Consider the following 16,369-nt stretch of genomic DNA (forward strand, 5'->3'; position numbering starts at 1 on the left):
GGAAGGCAGGAGTGTCTCAGAGTAGTCACTTAAGACCCCACTTGAAAATTGCAATACATTGCATTCAGTGCCTGATTTTTAACAAGTGTTTAAATGTGATAGTCTCTGATTGATATATTTGTCTATAGGCTCTAATAAATGAGCTACTGTATAATCATCACAAATCAAAGATGTTGACGATAGGTTATATGATGATTTACTTGCAGGAGCAAACCTCCATGGCCAGTCTGATCGCAGGACTGACTAGTCAACTTCCCGGTGGACATCTGGATGATGGATCTCTTGCTCCTGTGGGGGAATTAGATCCTGCAACTGGGCTTTTCTACAATCCTTCTAGTAGTAAGTTCTTATTTTATAATATTTTGTGTAATAGTATTATTTAATTATATATCAACAGAATGGATACCAGTTATCTTCAAAGGTATCTTTGAATGTAATGGATGCCTTCATAGAGCCCCTGGTGGATCTTTGAAGGTCATGGATACCTTCAAAAAGCCCTTACCTTGGAGTATTTCCGGGGCTTAGCGTCCCTGCGGCCCGGTCGTTGACCAGGCCTCCTCGTTGCTGGACTGATCAACCAGGCTGTTTGACGCGGCTGCTCGCAGTCTGACGTATGAATCACAGCCTGGTTGATCAGATATCTTTTGGAGGTGCTTATCCAGTTCTCTTGAACACTGTGAGGGGTCGGCCAGTTATGTCCCTTATGTGTAGATAGAGGAAGCGTGTTGAACAGTCTCGGGCCTCTGATGTTGATTGAGTTCTCTCTCAGAGTACCTGTTGCACCTCTGCTTTTCAACGGGGGTATTCTGCACATCCTGCCATGCCTCCTGGTCTCATGTGTTTTAAATTTAAATTTTGCCCCGAGGGGGGAGTTTATTGGGCAGCGCCACTCATCTTGTGAGTGGACACACCGCCATAGTGACAGTATTGGGCAGTGCCACTCATCTTGTGAGTGGACACACTGCCATAGTGACAGTATTGGGCAGCGCCACTCATCTTGTGAGTGGACACACTGCCATAGTGACAGTATTGGGCAGCTCCACTCATCCTGTGAGTGGACACACTGCCATAGCAGCATGTACAACACTCCCCAATAGGAAGAAAACCCAGTAGGGTTGTTCATCCTGTCATTTGTACCCAGACACAGCTGGGACTTGCTTAACTGTCTCTCAAGTGAACAGCTCCTCAAACAAGAAGATTAACATCTATCAACCCTTAAAAGCTCACATTATCTTGCGGGTGCAAAATGGGGGAATCTTTTAAGAACAGTATCAATATTTGACAAATAGTGTTTTCCTAACTCAAACAATGTGGGGTTTATTATTCTACATATAATTCTGATGTCTCTCAGGTGTTCACATTCATGTAGATAGTGGTCAAGGCGGTGTCCATCACTCTCACCACAGATTCTGCAACTTCGCTGATCAACTGTTGCTTCCAATTCATATCTCCATGGATATATGTATCCAAGACGGATTCTTGCTATTACTGATTCTCTCCCTCGTCCTCCTCCTCTTCGGCCATAATGATTGGGATTGCCAGCTGCAACCATGTTGTACCATTGTACAGATTGACTGGTTTGTGCTTCTATCCTCCTTTCCTCAGTTACCTTGTCACGGTGATGTTGCCTGACGATACCTCTTAATTTGTAGTAGAGTCTTGGGTATGAAGTATTCAATATGATCTCCTTCAGCGCCTTCAGCAGCCAGCACATCTGCTCGTTCATTCCCATATATTCCAACATGGGAGGGGATCCACAGAAACTTGATGACTTCCGTGATTGGTAAGTACTCCCACAGCTCTGTTAATTTCAGCGATTATTGCAAGATTTTTACTTAGGCTTTGCAGTGCTGCTTTTGAATCGGTGAAAATCTCTGCACCATTAGTGTTCCGTTCAAGAAACCTTAGCGCCATAACAATGACAGTTAGCTCTGCTTGCGCTGAAGAGGCATAGTTCTCAATACACGCTTTTTCTTCATTTCTGCGTTGGAAAGTATTATCCTTGATTACCGTGTATGCTGCACCAGCCCTGCCATTGACAAGATTAGATGACCCGTCAGTGTAGATTTAATCTAGTTCATCTCCGGCTTCTTTATAAATTACCTCGAGATACTTGTGCCTCATTTCTTGTGGTAACATGTTGGATTTTTTCCTTTCCATTTCATTGATGATAATCTTGCATGAGTCATCCTCCCAGGGAGGTAACCTCTCTACAGGGAGGAGCTCACGGGCTTGCTCAAGCAGGTGAAGCTGTTCGAGGTAGCAGACTGATCTGTGATGCCATTTTTTGCTTCTGTTTCCCCCTGAAAGTAGCACAGAGCTCAGTTTTTTCTTAGCAATATCATTGTAATGGTGATCTCTGGCTATCCTAATTGCAAGCTTAGCATTCAGCTCCTTAATTCTGCTTTTAACACTGGGGGAGGGACAACTCCTCTCGTAGATTAGACGTTTTGGCAGTTCTTGGAACTTGAAAAAAGATTGTTATGGCTTCATTTTGAATGGTTTCAAGCCTTTTTATATCGCTTTGGGAGTAGGTGCACATAACTGGTGCGGCATAGTCTATGACGGAGCGCACATAGGCTGTGTACATCATTTTAAGCACGGCAATAGAGACTCCATGTCTATTACAGGCCATGGCTTTCAGTGCCCTGAGTTGACTTTTGCATGTTCCTATGAGTTGGTTGAGCTCCTCTTTCTTCCCCTTGTTAGAGCCGACAGTGACGCCAAGGTACCGATAGTGGTCAACCCATTCAAGTGTTACACCATTAATTTGCAGTTCTTCATTTGCTCTCCGCTTGTGATGGGAGTATGCCTTCGTCTTGTTTGTGGAGAGAGTGAAACCGAGCTCAATACATTTCCTTCCAAGGAGTTCAATGGACTGTTCAATTTTTCCCAAGGTGGGAGCTTGTATTAGGACATCATCTGCATATCCCACTTGTTGTGTTCCTTCCGGAAAATCAATATTTGCAATGGCGTTCATAAGTACATTGAATAGTGTAGGGCTTAAGACTTCGCCTTGAGGTGTCCCGAGTTCCATATTCATTGTTCTGGAGACTGCTCCATTGAAGCAAACTTTGGCTTTCCTCCCTGTGAGGTAGTCTTCAATCCATTTCATGAGTCTCCCCTTGACACCCATGCATGCAAGGTCGTCCAGGATCGCAATCCCCTGTGCTTTGTCGAAGGCTCCTTTGATGTCGACAAATACAGAGTACCTAGCCAAGTAATTAACTATACAATTTGCTGTGCTCCGTCCTTTAACAAATCCATTGACCCCCTCCCCTAACCTGCCTATTTAGTGCAACAGTCAGATTATGATGATCCTTTCAAGCATCTTGCAAGTGCATGACACGAGACTGATAGGTCTGTAATTACCAGGGTCATTGGGCTTTGGTATGGGAACAATTATTGCATGTTTCCATTGTGTGGGCAACACACCACTTAGGAATGACTTGTTAAACAGGTGGAGTAGTGGATTCCCAGACACTTCACACAGTGCATTGAGTATGTCGTAGGTGACGCCATCTTCACCAGGTGCAGTACTTTTACCCTTTTTCATAGCGCCCCTTACTTCCTGGTCTGTGATTGGTTCCCCATATTCGTCATCACTAGACAGTGCTCTTGTTAACCTAATTCTTCTGTCATCATGTCGCAGGAGCTGTTCCCTGCTGATTTCTGCAGGGAGGGAGGAGGAGGATGCTGCATCACTCCACTTGTGAATTAGTTCTTCAGCCTTACCCTGGGGGTCTTTGTGAGCCGCAGGCCAGGCTCTGCCCCCCTTAGCTATCTAAATTTTGGCCCACACTTGTCTTGCAGATGTTTCCCGTCCAATAGAGCTAGTGAACTCAAGCCATTGTTTTTGATGACCTTTGATGACCTTAATCACTAAATTGAGAGCTGTCTCAGAGTTCCGCGCCGTACGCCTGGGCGAAGTAACCCCTCAAAGGAAGAAAATATAACGGTATGAGAACGATTACATAAAGATGCTTAACGCAAATGTAAGAGACATGAGTAGAGAGTACCGGAGACATCCCACTGAAAGTAACCAAGAGTTGTTTAAAACTGTGTGTCAAGTAGCCAGGGAAGAAAAGATTAAAGAGCGGGAAAGTTTCATGTGATGTTATTTCTATGTGCAGGTTTTGGACCAGCCCCTCTAATATTTTCCACAAACCCTTTGTGGCTCTTTGAAGCTACTCTAAAGAGGGCCCTTCAAGCCCATGCTCACTAAGTGCGAGCATAAAGGGTGGTCATCGTCTTTGACAACTGACAAAGGTCATTCTTTCTACCCCTGCCATGTTGGCTTCTGGATGAGTGACACCTTTAACCCTTAGTCCTGTGAGATGTGATCTCCCTGGATGTTTGCCGTTACTGATTCAGCTAGTGTATTTTTTTTTAAACACTAGTGCTCTCTAGGGTGGAATATTATTGCACACTAACAGCCCCATTCAAAGCTGGAGAAATTGCTGACCTGGAGAACATGCAGAGGTCTTTTATTGCAAGCATCCACTCAATAAAACTAAATTATTGGGACTTCGTAAGAATTTTATAGCAGTATTCTCCAGAGTGCAGCCAAGAGAGAGAGAATAATTTACACTTGCAATATATTAGAAGGACTGGTTCCAAATAACTCCATTTAAAACCAGGAAGCATGGCAGGATGTACAAAGCAGCCCCATTGAAAAGTAGAGTTGCAATTGGTATACTGAGAGAGAGAACTCTCATCAACATAAAGTGGCCAAGACTTTTCAACACTCCTTCTCCACATAAGACACATAACTGGCTACCCTCTCATCGTGTTCAAGGAAGAACTTGATAAACACCTCCAAAGGATATCTGATCAACCAGGCTGTGATTCATACATCAGGCTGCAAGCAGCTACACCCAACAGCTTGCTTGTCCAGACCACCAACCAGGCTGTTGTAACAGGGAGACAACAGGTACTGGCACGTTCCCATCGATCCCAGGTTCAGAGACTGGCCAGGCTTTGTTGTTGGGCATCAGGCTTAATGCTTCAGAGTTCTTTCATTCAACTTTAAACTGGTCCTTCATGTGTTTACCAGGTTAAGTTCTGGTCATTGTGGCCTGGCTACATCTCTTAAGGGTTCATGTATTACCCTACCTCTAGTGGAGGTCTGGTCGAGGACCGTGGCGCGGGGACACTAAAGCCCCGAAATCATCTCAAGATAACCAATCATCTCAAGATAACGTCGACGACTGGCTGGTGTGGGCCCCGAGTCACTCCACTTATCAGGTGGCCAGGAATCTGGTTCTTTACCAACTTGCTGGGTTTGGGTTTGTGTTGAACAGGAAGAAGTGCCATTTGATTCAATCCCATGTTTGAACTTGGCTGGATTTCCCTTGGGACTCTGTCAGCTTCTGTTTTTCCTACCTATGGGAGCTTTGCTGTGCTTGCAGTTGCATTGCTATCAGGTGTTGGATTGGCCCCAGATGAGTTGCCAGTTCGTCAAGCATTGTGCAGGAAAGCAGTTTTGTAAGTACTTACGAACGTGTACATCTTTTCTCGATCTTTGACGGCTTTGGTTACAGTTATTAAACAGTTTACAAGCATGAAAACTTTCCAATCAACTGTTGTTGTTATAAACAGCCTCCTGGTGCTTCGGAGCTCATTAACTGTTTAATAATTGTAAACAAAGCCGCCAAAGATTGAGAAAAGATGGACAGTTTCGTAAGTGCTTGCGTAATTGCTTTATGAATCCGGGTCTTGAACTTTGCCTGTGTGGTTTCCCCACTTGTTTTTCCATTCCTGGGACCTGCAGGTTCAGGGCCCCACTCACCCTTCATTAGCTCTTGCTTTCCCAGCTTCCCTTTTGGGGTTCAACTCTATGGTGCCATCCTTGCCCCATCACTTAGTGTGTTTGGACCCCCTTTGGTGCCGAGTTGGAGGCTTCATGACCAGCCCTTGCAAGGGCGCCCGGGATCAGTGGTCGGATACATTCCTTTGGGCACAACATGGTGTGGAAATTTGCATCACTGAGGAAGATTTGGCTTTCTTTGGGCTGTGTGCTCTGGGTCCACTGTAACTGCTCTTCAGTGATTTATTACTGGAATTGAGGGGAAGTGGGATTGCTTCGGCCCATCACCCTGTGGAATTGGGCATTTTGGATAAGTTGGCTATCCGAAATGAATTGGATAGCTAGTTGCTTTGGCTATCCCATCCTTTTCCCCCGTCGCATCCCAAAATTGATAAAGATTAAGCCACCCAAGAGGTGGCACGGGCATGAATAGCCCGTAAAGGTGCTATATAGTCATAATGGGTTGGTGCTTTGCCCCGATAATTCCCTCCCTCTCTCTCCAGTGCCTGTCTGGCACCACATCTGATAAGTTCCTTGCAGTATCGGTGTGGAATATCAACTTGCCCTGACATGATAGTAACCAACAGAGTCCGGGGAAATTTTACCTTAGAGGACTGACCGAATGTCCCTCTTTAGAATGAGGTTTTCATATTTCCTCGAAGGCCAATTTTTGTTGTTTGCTCTCGTATTTATTCAAGGATGGCTCCCCCTCCTCGTGAAAGTGGGAAACAGGGTAGTGATGCTGAAAGATAACAATTATAGTCTACAGTGCTGTTTAGTAGAGGTTTGTTGTACGCAAGGCATTCAGTGTGTTGTAAATATTTGATACGTAGCCATCAATTTATTTGTACAATGTGTGTTTAACTAAAGAGCAGAAAGTGTGATACTGTACATCAAATGATTTGAATTTAGGCAAGGGAGCCGGTCGGCCGAGCGGACAGCACGCTGGACTTGTGATCTTGTGGTCCTGGGTTCGATCCCAGGTGCCGGCGAGAAACAATGGGCAGAATTTCTTTCACCCTATGCCCCTGTTACCTAGCAGTAAAATAGGTACCTGGGTGTTAGTCAGGTGTCACGGGCTGCTTCCTGGGGGTGGAGGCCTGGTCTAGGACCGGGCCGCGGGGACACTAAAGCCCCGAAATCATCTCAAGATAACCTCAAGAAGGCATTCAGTGTGTTGTAAATATTTTATACTTAGCCATTAGTTTATTTGTACAATGTGTGTTTAACTAAAGAGCAGAAAGTGTGATACTGTACATCAAATGATTTGAATTTAGGCACGGTTAGAATTATTGGAGCACTGTTATACTCATGGTGAACATTGAATTTAAGTAGCAGTGATGTAGAGATGTTTACGTAACAGTGATGTAGAGATGTTTACATAGCAGTGATGTAGAGATGTTTATGTACACACAGAAATCACAATAGCGTGATGCATCAAATGAACAAATCCACAAGGGCCGTGACGTAGGTTCGAACCCTCGTCACGGCCCTTGTGGATTTGTTCATTCTTATGTAGCAGGGATGTAGAGATGTTTACATAGCAGGGATGTAAAGATGTTTACATAGCAGGGATGTAAAGATGTTTACATAGCAGGGATGTAAAGATGTTTACATAGCAGGGATGTAAAGATGTTTACATAGCAGGGATGTAAAGATGTTTACATAGCAGGGATGTAAAGATGTTTACATAGCAGGGATGTAAAGATGTTTACATAGCAGGGATGTAAAGATGTTTACATAGCAGGGATGTAAAGATGTTTACATAGCAGGGATGTAAAGATGTTTACATAGCAGGGATGTAAAGATGTTTACATAGCAGGGATGTAAAGATGTTTACATAGCAGGGATGTAAAGATGTTACTCTGAAGATAAATAAAAGATGAACTTAATAATGTAGTCACCTAGTTGTACTCGCAGAGTTTTGGTTGCGGGGGTTGAGCTTTGGCTGTTTGGTCCTGCCTCGCAGCCATCATTTAACTTGCTCATGTACAGGTTCCCGAGCCTATTGGGCTCTGTCAGATCTACAGTAGAAACTTGTATTGATTCATGTTCTTTTTCTGTCTTTTTACAGCTGAAAGTTCTTCTGATAGCAACAGTAACTCTGGTGAGAAAATACATTTACTCTTTTTAGTTTTGTCCTTTACGAAACTGTATATATATATAATTGTTTATTGTTCATTGTTGTGATAATTTTGCACAGTAGTGTATTGTTGTTCATGTTAGCATAACTGATGATTGTCACTCTTAAAATATGAATACATATATTGTGGTATAATCATTAATCTCTTATCAATAAGTCAGAGAACAAGACAGAGAAAATGTTCAAGATACATTATTGAAAACTGTAACCAATTTGAGCTGAAATGAACCAAATATCATCCAGTGTGGTGTAATTTTATAGTACACGAGAGAGTAGTCAGCCATTGATTTTTTTCCTATTTGTGCACGCACAAAAAAATAAAAACAGAAGAATTACATGACTTGAATTCCTGGAAGCAATCGGTCCCATTTGAATACTAATTACAAATGTTACAAGCTCTCCATTTAAGACATGATTTTTCTGGGGGGACGTTTCACCCAGAAAATTGGGTTTCATTACATTTAACGCAGGCTTTTTTCTCAATTAGTTTAGGATGAGATGTACCCCTGGGTAAACATTGAAGTAGTGTAATTGAATTCCCATTACCAAGGATAGGAAACTCACGAGTTAAGCCTGGCCTTGGGCTGGGCTTGGGGAAGTAGATCAACTCCCAGAACCCCCATCAAATAGGTTAACCTGTACTTAGGTTGTATGAAAGTCTGCCTTAGGTCAAACGTCTGACCTTTCCCAGGATGTGAGCTGTTGAGGATTGGCGCTCGGTAAATCCTCCCCGGGCAGGATACGAACGCAGGCTAAAGTGCTCATGAAACGCTGGTTGAGTGTCTTTGTACTACACCATGGGGACTGCATGTGCTGTATATATGTAGCCCATGCTGGCATGTTTCATGATACAAGTATTATTGTCAATTATGGAAAAAATGGCACTATAAACATAATAAAAATATAATTTAAGTCTTCAGATATAATCACGTAGACAAAAGTTTAATTAGAATGGCTGAGTATGGGTCGCATTCTTCTAGAAATTACTAGACTTTTTCTGGATTTATTCAATCTATTGGAAAATGATCAGGTGGAAAGTGCCAAGCGATTATGAGTAACACTGGGAAGGGATGAGAATAAGGAATTGGGATGGGGCGGGGGATAAGAAATGGTTGAAATAAGACATTGGACAGTCGGGGGATTGAACCCCGACCTGCATGAAGCGAGACTGTTGTTCTACCGTCCACCCCAAGTGGTTTGGTGATATTTAATTTATATCTATTCTTACTTTTCACGGGTTGTTTTATTTGTATAACTTGGGAGAGTCATTCCTTTTATATATAAAAGCTTTCAAAATATTTAAGATTGTAGTTTGCTTCATTTTGAAGGATAAAAATTGTGTGTGTTGTGAAGGGTTGGGACTAGCTACTCATACAAGTTTATGCAAGGAATGCAGAATTCTGCATTTCTTGCAGAAGTTTGATGAGCTAATTTATTGTTTACATTTTTTCCGCAGCCTCAGATGAGCTGGATGGACCAGAAGAAAGAGAACCCCAACAGTAGCATTCACAGTGCCAACCAGAGTATAACTAGATACTTTATACATTATTTTTAAGACACACTTAATTTGTAGATACGTTTTTTGTTTTGAAACAAAATTTATTTTAGTGATTTTATAAATTGTTATTGTACATACTGAATGTTCAGATTATCTTTGTTCTTGCTTAATCGTTGATCTCACTTCTGGATGTGTAGTAAAAACTACAGTATATCTTTTTATGAAATATTGAAGATGTCTAAATTTTCTGCCTATTATATCAACCTGTCCTCTTAAAAAGAACGTCGCTTTTGGCCTTTTGGCCGAATATGGACGTAACTTGAAAATGGAAAAAAAAAATTAAAATAAAATTGTTTTTTTTTGTTTCAACAACAGTAAGTTAAGGGTCCTCTGATAGGTTAGGTGGGGAGGAAATTCTCATAAAGTTTCAAAACGGTATGAAAAACGTTAATGGAAAGTTTCCTTTTCTAAGCTTCCCGAGTAAGCCGGACGACTCAAAAAAAAAAAAAAAGGGACAGTACTGTACGTAACTTTTGTGAGTCGATTTCATTTCAAATTACGTGCAAATTTGGCCATAGTGCCGCGCATAGCAGGCAAAAGTGAGGTTTTTTTAAGAGGACGGGTTGATTGTATCACTTGTCCAAATCATGTCCTTGTATAAAAATTGCAATATTATCATAGTTTCATGTTAATAGATTAATCATTCTCATTCTTGGACAATAAATTGTGGTAAGAATGTATATGTATAAGTTAAAGACATTGACATTGAATTTCAAAGAAATTTGCTAAGATAAAATATTGTATATTATTCATCTATGCATAATGTCATCCATTCTTGTTTTTCACTAACTTGAAAATAATTTATTTGTGATTTTATCTTCATAAATTCAGTTATGAAAGTTGTATTATATGAAGAAAATGATATTGATAACCTGTAACTCTTATATCATAAATACAGTAAGTCCATATTGAATATTTTAATTCTCTCAGTCCAAGGAATTTGATGTTTATATTAAGATCGATGACATGAGCGGGTGGTATTGGAAATCACTTGACTGGTTGAATGTCTAACTGATCCCACATGCTTTGTCATATCACATGTTTTTGTCAGGGAAGCCGAGCGGACAGCACACTGGACTTGTGATCCTGTGGTCCTGGGTTCGATCCCGAGGCGCCGGGGAGAAGCAATGGGCAGAGTTTCTTTCACTCTATGCCCCTGTTACCTAGCAGTAAAATAGGTACCTTGGTGTTAGTCAGCTGTCACGGGCTGCTTCCTGGGGTTGGAGGCCTGGTCGAGGACCGGCCCGCGGGGACAGTAAAAAGCCCCGAAATCATCTCCAGATAGCCTCAAGATATAATATTTTTGAATCAGCATATGGAGGTCATGCCATTTCCCGTGCGCCCCCCCCCCTACCCTTTCCTCTTGTGTCACTCCCACTGAAGAAATTAAAAAGGTGCATAATTGATGCAAATGTTATAATGGAAGGGGACTCGTCTTCAAAAAAATAACACCTGTCCTCCTCACCGTCTTCCATACGCCAACAAGTCGTACGACAACATACGCCATCAATAAAGGTAAGGTATAACTTGTACATACTATTCTGTAATACAAAATATGTGTGTGTATTATGTATGAAATGTATTTTGAAGTTAATATTTTTTGAAGTGTGGAATGGAATAATTAAATATACATTATTTCTTACGGGAAAACTCGTTTGGGGTTGCGAATTTGCGAGTTACGACCCGTCTCTGGGAATGGATTAAATTCATAAATGGAGATAGCACTGTAAATGCAATTATATATTACCCTAATGGAGCAATATGGAGTGCCGTGGATAGGGGGGGGGGACCTGCTGCATGGGTGACAGCTTCTCTGTATCAACCTAACCTGGCTTTGTGCCCTGGACAGGCCCCTCCAGACATACAACCAGAGCACAACTCCATAGTCTCCTGAGACTGATAGATGCCTAACTACTACTAATAGGAAGAACTGTCAAATCTGACAGTTGAAATTTGACAGTTAAATTTGACAGTTCAAAATTGACAGTTAAATTTGACAGTTCAAATTTGACAGTTAAATTTGACAGTTCAAATTTGACAGTTAAATTCAAACTAGTAATATACACAAATTCAATTTGTGTATATTAAGAACATTTCTTAATTTTACTAGGAAATTTGTCCCGTGAAGCCCCTTGAGGTCCCGTGAAGCCCCTTGAGGTCCCTTGAGGTCTGTGGAGGCCTCCAGGATGTTCCTGTAGGCGTCCTTGAGATGCTTTTAGGTTCCTGGAGGCTCTTTGGAGGTCCCTGGAGGCTCTTTGGAGGTCCCTGGAGGCCTCTTGAGGTCCCTGGAGACCCCCTAGAGGCCCATTGAAGTCCCTGGAGGCCCGTTGCAGGTCTTTGGAGGCCCCTTGCAGGCCCCTAGAATTCCTTGGAGGCCTCTTGAGGTCCCTGGAGGCCCCCTGGAGGTCCCTACAGGCCTCTTGAAGTCACTGTAGGCACCCTTGAGGTCCCTGGCGGCCCCTGGGGGTCCCTGGAGGCCCCCTGTAGCCCGCTAAGGTCCCTGGAGGCCCCCTTAAGGTTCCTGGAGGCCCCCTGGAGCCCGCTAAGGTCCCTGGAGGTCCTTGAAGTCCCTGGAGGCCCCTTGAGGTCCCCTTAGAAGTCCCTGGAGGCCCCCTGGAGGCCCTCCTAGAGGTCCCTTGAGGTCCCTGGAGGCCCCCTAGAGGCCCTTTGAGGTCCCTCGAGGCCAATTGAGGTCCCTGGAAGCCCGGTAGATGCCCCTTGAGGTCCCTGGAAGCCCGGTAGATGCCCCTTGAGGTCCCTGGAAGCCCCGTGACGTCCCTGGAGGTCCCTCGAGGTTTCAAAAATTTGAAACCTTGAAGGTGGGGATCATTAGTTGTTCTTTAGAGACTTGTTCGTATTTGGGTAAGTGAAGGAATGGTAGTTGGGCATTGATAATTGGCACTTCAGACGCGCAAGATGTTAACCAATGGGGTGTGAGTTTTAGGGTGAATGTCAAGCAATCAGCGGGGTGGTTTGATTGGCTGCTGGTTATAAAAGGGACGATGAGACAAAATGCAAATCAGTGTGTTTGACCTCACTTTTTGTATACAGTTCGAGGTTCGTCTCTTGACGTTGACTTGTATGTGGGAATGTCCTGTTTTCCCCCGGCCCAATGTTGCGTCCTCCTGCCCTTCCTGTTGCCCTTGTTGCGTCTCTCTCCATTTCCCTTGTGTCTGTTCCGTGCCTCTAGTTTCGTCGGACTTTAGTTATTGAAGTGGATGGTAAAACTACCACTATTACAATTGTCGTGAGGAATGTAAGGTTTTGATTAAATGCGCATAATGCTGCGTGTGGCACAGACCCCAACTGGCCTGTGACGCTCCTGTACGCCACTTGTATCAGGAGAAAGGTTAGCCCTTAATGTGTGGGGTTTTTAGAAATAAATAAGAAATGTTTGTGTAAGTATACAATAGTTGATAGTTATTAAAACATTAGAATAAAAAATTCCAAATGGTTAAATAATGTTGATAACATGACTAGTTGACTTAGGGAGGTTAGAAAGTGTGTAAGCAGAAGTATAATTTGAGTAATTGGAAAGTAGAATGTGTATAAAACTAATGAACCAGGATATCTTGAGATATCGTTCCATAATTTGTTCTACCCCCAAAGTAAAAATCTATAACGTGATATGTTAGATATTGGTTAAATTTGGTTAAAATAGAATACCGTTTGAGTCGAGTTGTATCAATCGTGATTTTAATGTTTAAAAATAAATCACGAAGCAACCGTTATTAACAAATCCGTGCATCCTGCGAATAGTGGGTAAATGGGTTCTGTTGAATAGCGGACAGCACAGACCTTGTGGGAGTGAGGAGAGTGCTGTGAAGTTAGGTGAATAATTTAGTCAAACGGGTGTTTATACTTGCAAGGAGGGAATTGATTACCATGGAGCAGCTTCAGCGGACCAATAATCCGAGAAAATAATATAGTTAAGGCAAGAGATGTAATGTATTAAAGTAAAGGACTACATCAGGTATGGTATACATGGCTACTACCTCTGTATGGCTCTTGGCGTACTTTAGTAAGAATGTCAATGTTTGGACTCGTGATTTAAACATTGTACGGTGCATGCTGTCAAAGATTAACACTTAGAAATGTTGGCAATTGTCACTAAATTAGAGTAAAGCCGCAATAAATTTTTGTTCGGCAAACATTAGATACAGTGGTGTGCGCTTTGAAAAAGGGAATGAATTGTAAACGCCAATAGAAAACTGTAACGTTGGAATGGCTATAGGGCATACTACTGCAAACAGGATGGATGTAAGGTGCACAAGTAATTGAGGCTCATTCACTAATCTTGATTGATTTATTTTAATATATAAGGTACATTGGGCTAATGATACATAGGATAGTAAATAAAAAAGTTTAAAGCCAGTAGTACGCGCAGTGTTTGGGGGAGGTCGTTAATGTAAGAAAAGGAAAACGAAAAGTGGCCGAAACGCTTTGCGTAATAGTGGCTTGAGGCATTGTATGTACTAGCTCTATCTATAAAGCCAACAAACTTTGTAAAATCTCTTTATGTATGTACCTTACCTAAATAAAAATGATTATTATTATTATTATAAAACCAACACATGACAGCCATAGGGTACACTTGCACGTGTTTGATGGGTATGGGGTCTAGTAGCACCGACAGGATAAGTTTGACATTAATAGTAAAGCGTCGACGCCCCCTATTTATACCCCATAAAATATCACCGATTTACTGTAGATTAATGTGTGATAAGACAAAAGCTTATGAGGTGGAGGGCGGGAGTATTGTGAAGTGGTATTAAGGATGAATGTTGGATAGGATTGACGACATGAAATCTAAGGTTAGGTGCCCTTACCCCCCTTCACAATGGTAAGAAACGCATACATGTATAAAAGAAATGAAAGAAAATATTTACGGTTTAACAAATCGTTACTACCTAGAATAAATTTGGGCAAATGTTATAAAATTGTGCTCTTAATTTGCCAGTTAATAAATAGAGAAGATCGTAAATTATCAAGTAATTATTAATTATCTACCTTAAATAAATGCAAAATAATATTGGCAAATAGTTTAGACAATATTCCAGCCTTGTTAATGAACTCTCAAGTTTGACTTATATCTTGGTCTCCCGTGCATACTATAATAATAATAATAATAATTTTTATTTAGGCAAAGGTACATACATAAAGAGATTTTACAAAGTTTGTTGGCTTTATAGATAAGAGCTAGTACATACAATGCCTAAAGCCACTATTACGCCAAGCGTTTCGGGCAGAAACGTGTCTGTTCCTGTTTATATTGGAGTATTGGATTGCCAATACCTATCGTGTGACTAGTTGTTCAGGATATATTCATCGTGTGGGCGGTATTAAAGGTTGCTAGTGTGTAAGGAAGGTTTAATGAATTGGATATACGTAAAGGTCAATAAGGTGTACCAAATTACTTGAAAGGTGACATTCCTAATGTTAAAAACCTCTCGTTCTCAGGTCCAGCCGACTACAGGGAGAGGATGGAAGGCAACGAGGAGAGTGTGTGTGTTAAACATGCAAGAGTGAATAAAACAATCCAGTGGCCTTCAGCAGTTGTGTTTGAAGAGCTCGCTTTTTGATGTCACCTGGGGGTGAATGTAGAGTGTAAACTTTGAAAATAAATAGTAAAATACCACCTGGAATAGTATTTATTTATGCTACCTTGGATGTTTAAGTAAGCGTGATTTGTAGTGCTGGGCACAATGTTCTCGCGGCCCGGTCTGTGACTAGTCTGTTAGATGGTGCTATTAGCCTGAACCCACAACTGAGAATATGGGGTATAGTTTTGTAATAACAGTTTCCTTCTGATTAATATCTCCGTTGCTCAAACAAGTGTGTATTAACGATAAGACCTATTAATGTATGATTTGGTGTAAATATATAGGTCCTGAAATGGAGAAGTCTGTAAGTGGGTAACATTGTAACTATAAAGTGTGAATGATAGATGAAATGGTTGATGTAATAATCTAAGATGAGGTCTGATAAAGACGTTTTGTGGGCTCTGTAATGATTTATTAGGCTACCGCTCACAGGACGAGTATGGGGTGCACAATAAAGTAACCGGCTTGTGCGGCAACAATCACAATTGTAAGGTGTTAATAGAGCCAAGAATAGTTGCAAAGGAGAAAAGCGTTTCATGAAAGCCAATGTCGTATGTTGCATTTAGAAATGCCATTGTGGGTGGTAAGTCCTGTTTGTAAACAGTTGGGCAAACTTGACAGTACGAAGTGTGCACTCCATCGATAGGACAGGCATACTAATGTTAAGCTACTGCTTATAAATTGGGGAAAAAATGGGCTATATAACGACCCATTAGTTCCAGAAGTTTCGTTTGTGTTCTGTTATGTATGTACCTTTACCTAAATAAATATTATTATTATTAATATTGGCATCCTTGGTTGTATTAAGCGGTTTGTGAGTGTTAGAGACGTTTGCTGGTGCTACATAAAATAAAATGTTTATTTAGGTAAGGTACATTACATACAATAAATTTGTACAAAGATTGGTTGACTTATAGGTAGAGCTAGTACATACAATGCCTAAAGCCACTATTACGCCAAGCGTTTCGGGCATGATAAACTGAAATGACAAGCTTAATACTAATTGAGCATAATGAGTAGACTGAAAACAAGAAATGAAAACATAGATGAAAAAGCAGCACAAATACAATTATGTCGACAAACAGCGCTCTTTAAAAAAACAGACATTGGTTGACAATAGAAGGGTAAGGTAGGTTACAGGGAATTTATTAGGTATAGCTTCGTTTGTAGCCTTCCATAGCCTTCCAGGCTTGGTGCCTTGTTTTGATAAATAGTTATTAGATTCAGAAGCAGGGCAATTGTAAGAAAAGTTGGAG

At 41.6% G+C, this 16,369-nt stretch overlaps 1 protein-coding gene across 2 annotated transcripts in view; it reads left to right on the forward strand.

Annotated features, from left to right (window-relative positions):
- The window catches only part of LOC123774129 (BRCA2-interacting transcriptional repressor EMSY), a 91,324-nt gene extending 80,908 nt beyond the window's left edge, over window positions 1–10,416 (forward strand). For both annotated transcript variants that reach the window (XM_069312728.1, XM_069312727.1), the window contains exons 18-20: window positions 207–339; window positions 7,884–7,916; window positions 9,409–10,416. In XM_069312728.1, coding sequence (XP_069168829.1) covers window positions 207–339; window positions 7,884–7,916; window positions 9,409–9,455 — 213 coding nt within the window. In that variant the 3' untranslated portion in view covers window positions 9,456–10,416. The remainder of the gene's footprint in view (window positions 1–206; window positions 340–7,883; window positions 7,917–9,408) is intronic.
- Window positions 10,417–16,369: the final 5,953 nt, after the last annotated feature.

The sequence above is a fragment of the Procambarus clarkii genome, chromosome 73 (genome assembly GCF_040958095.1).
Source record: "Procambarus clarkii isolate CNS0578487 chromosome 73, FALCON_Pclarkii_2.0, whole genome shotgun sequence".
NCBI lineage: Eukaryota > Metazoa > Arthropoda > Malacostraca > Decapoda > Cambaridae > Procambarus > Procambarus clarkii.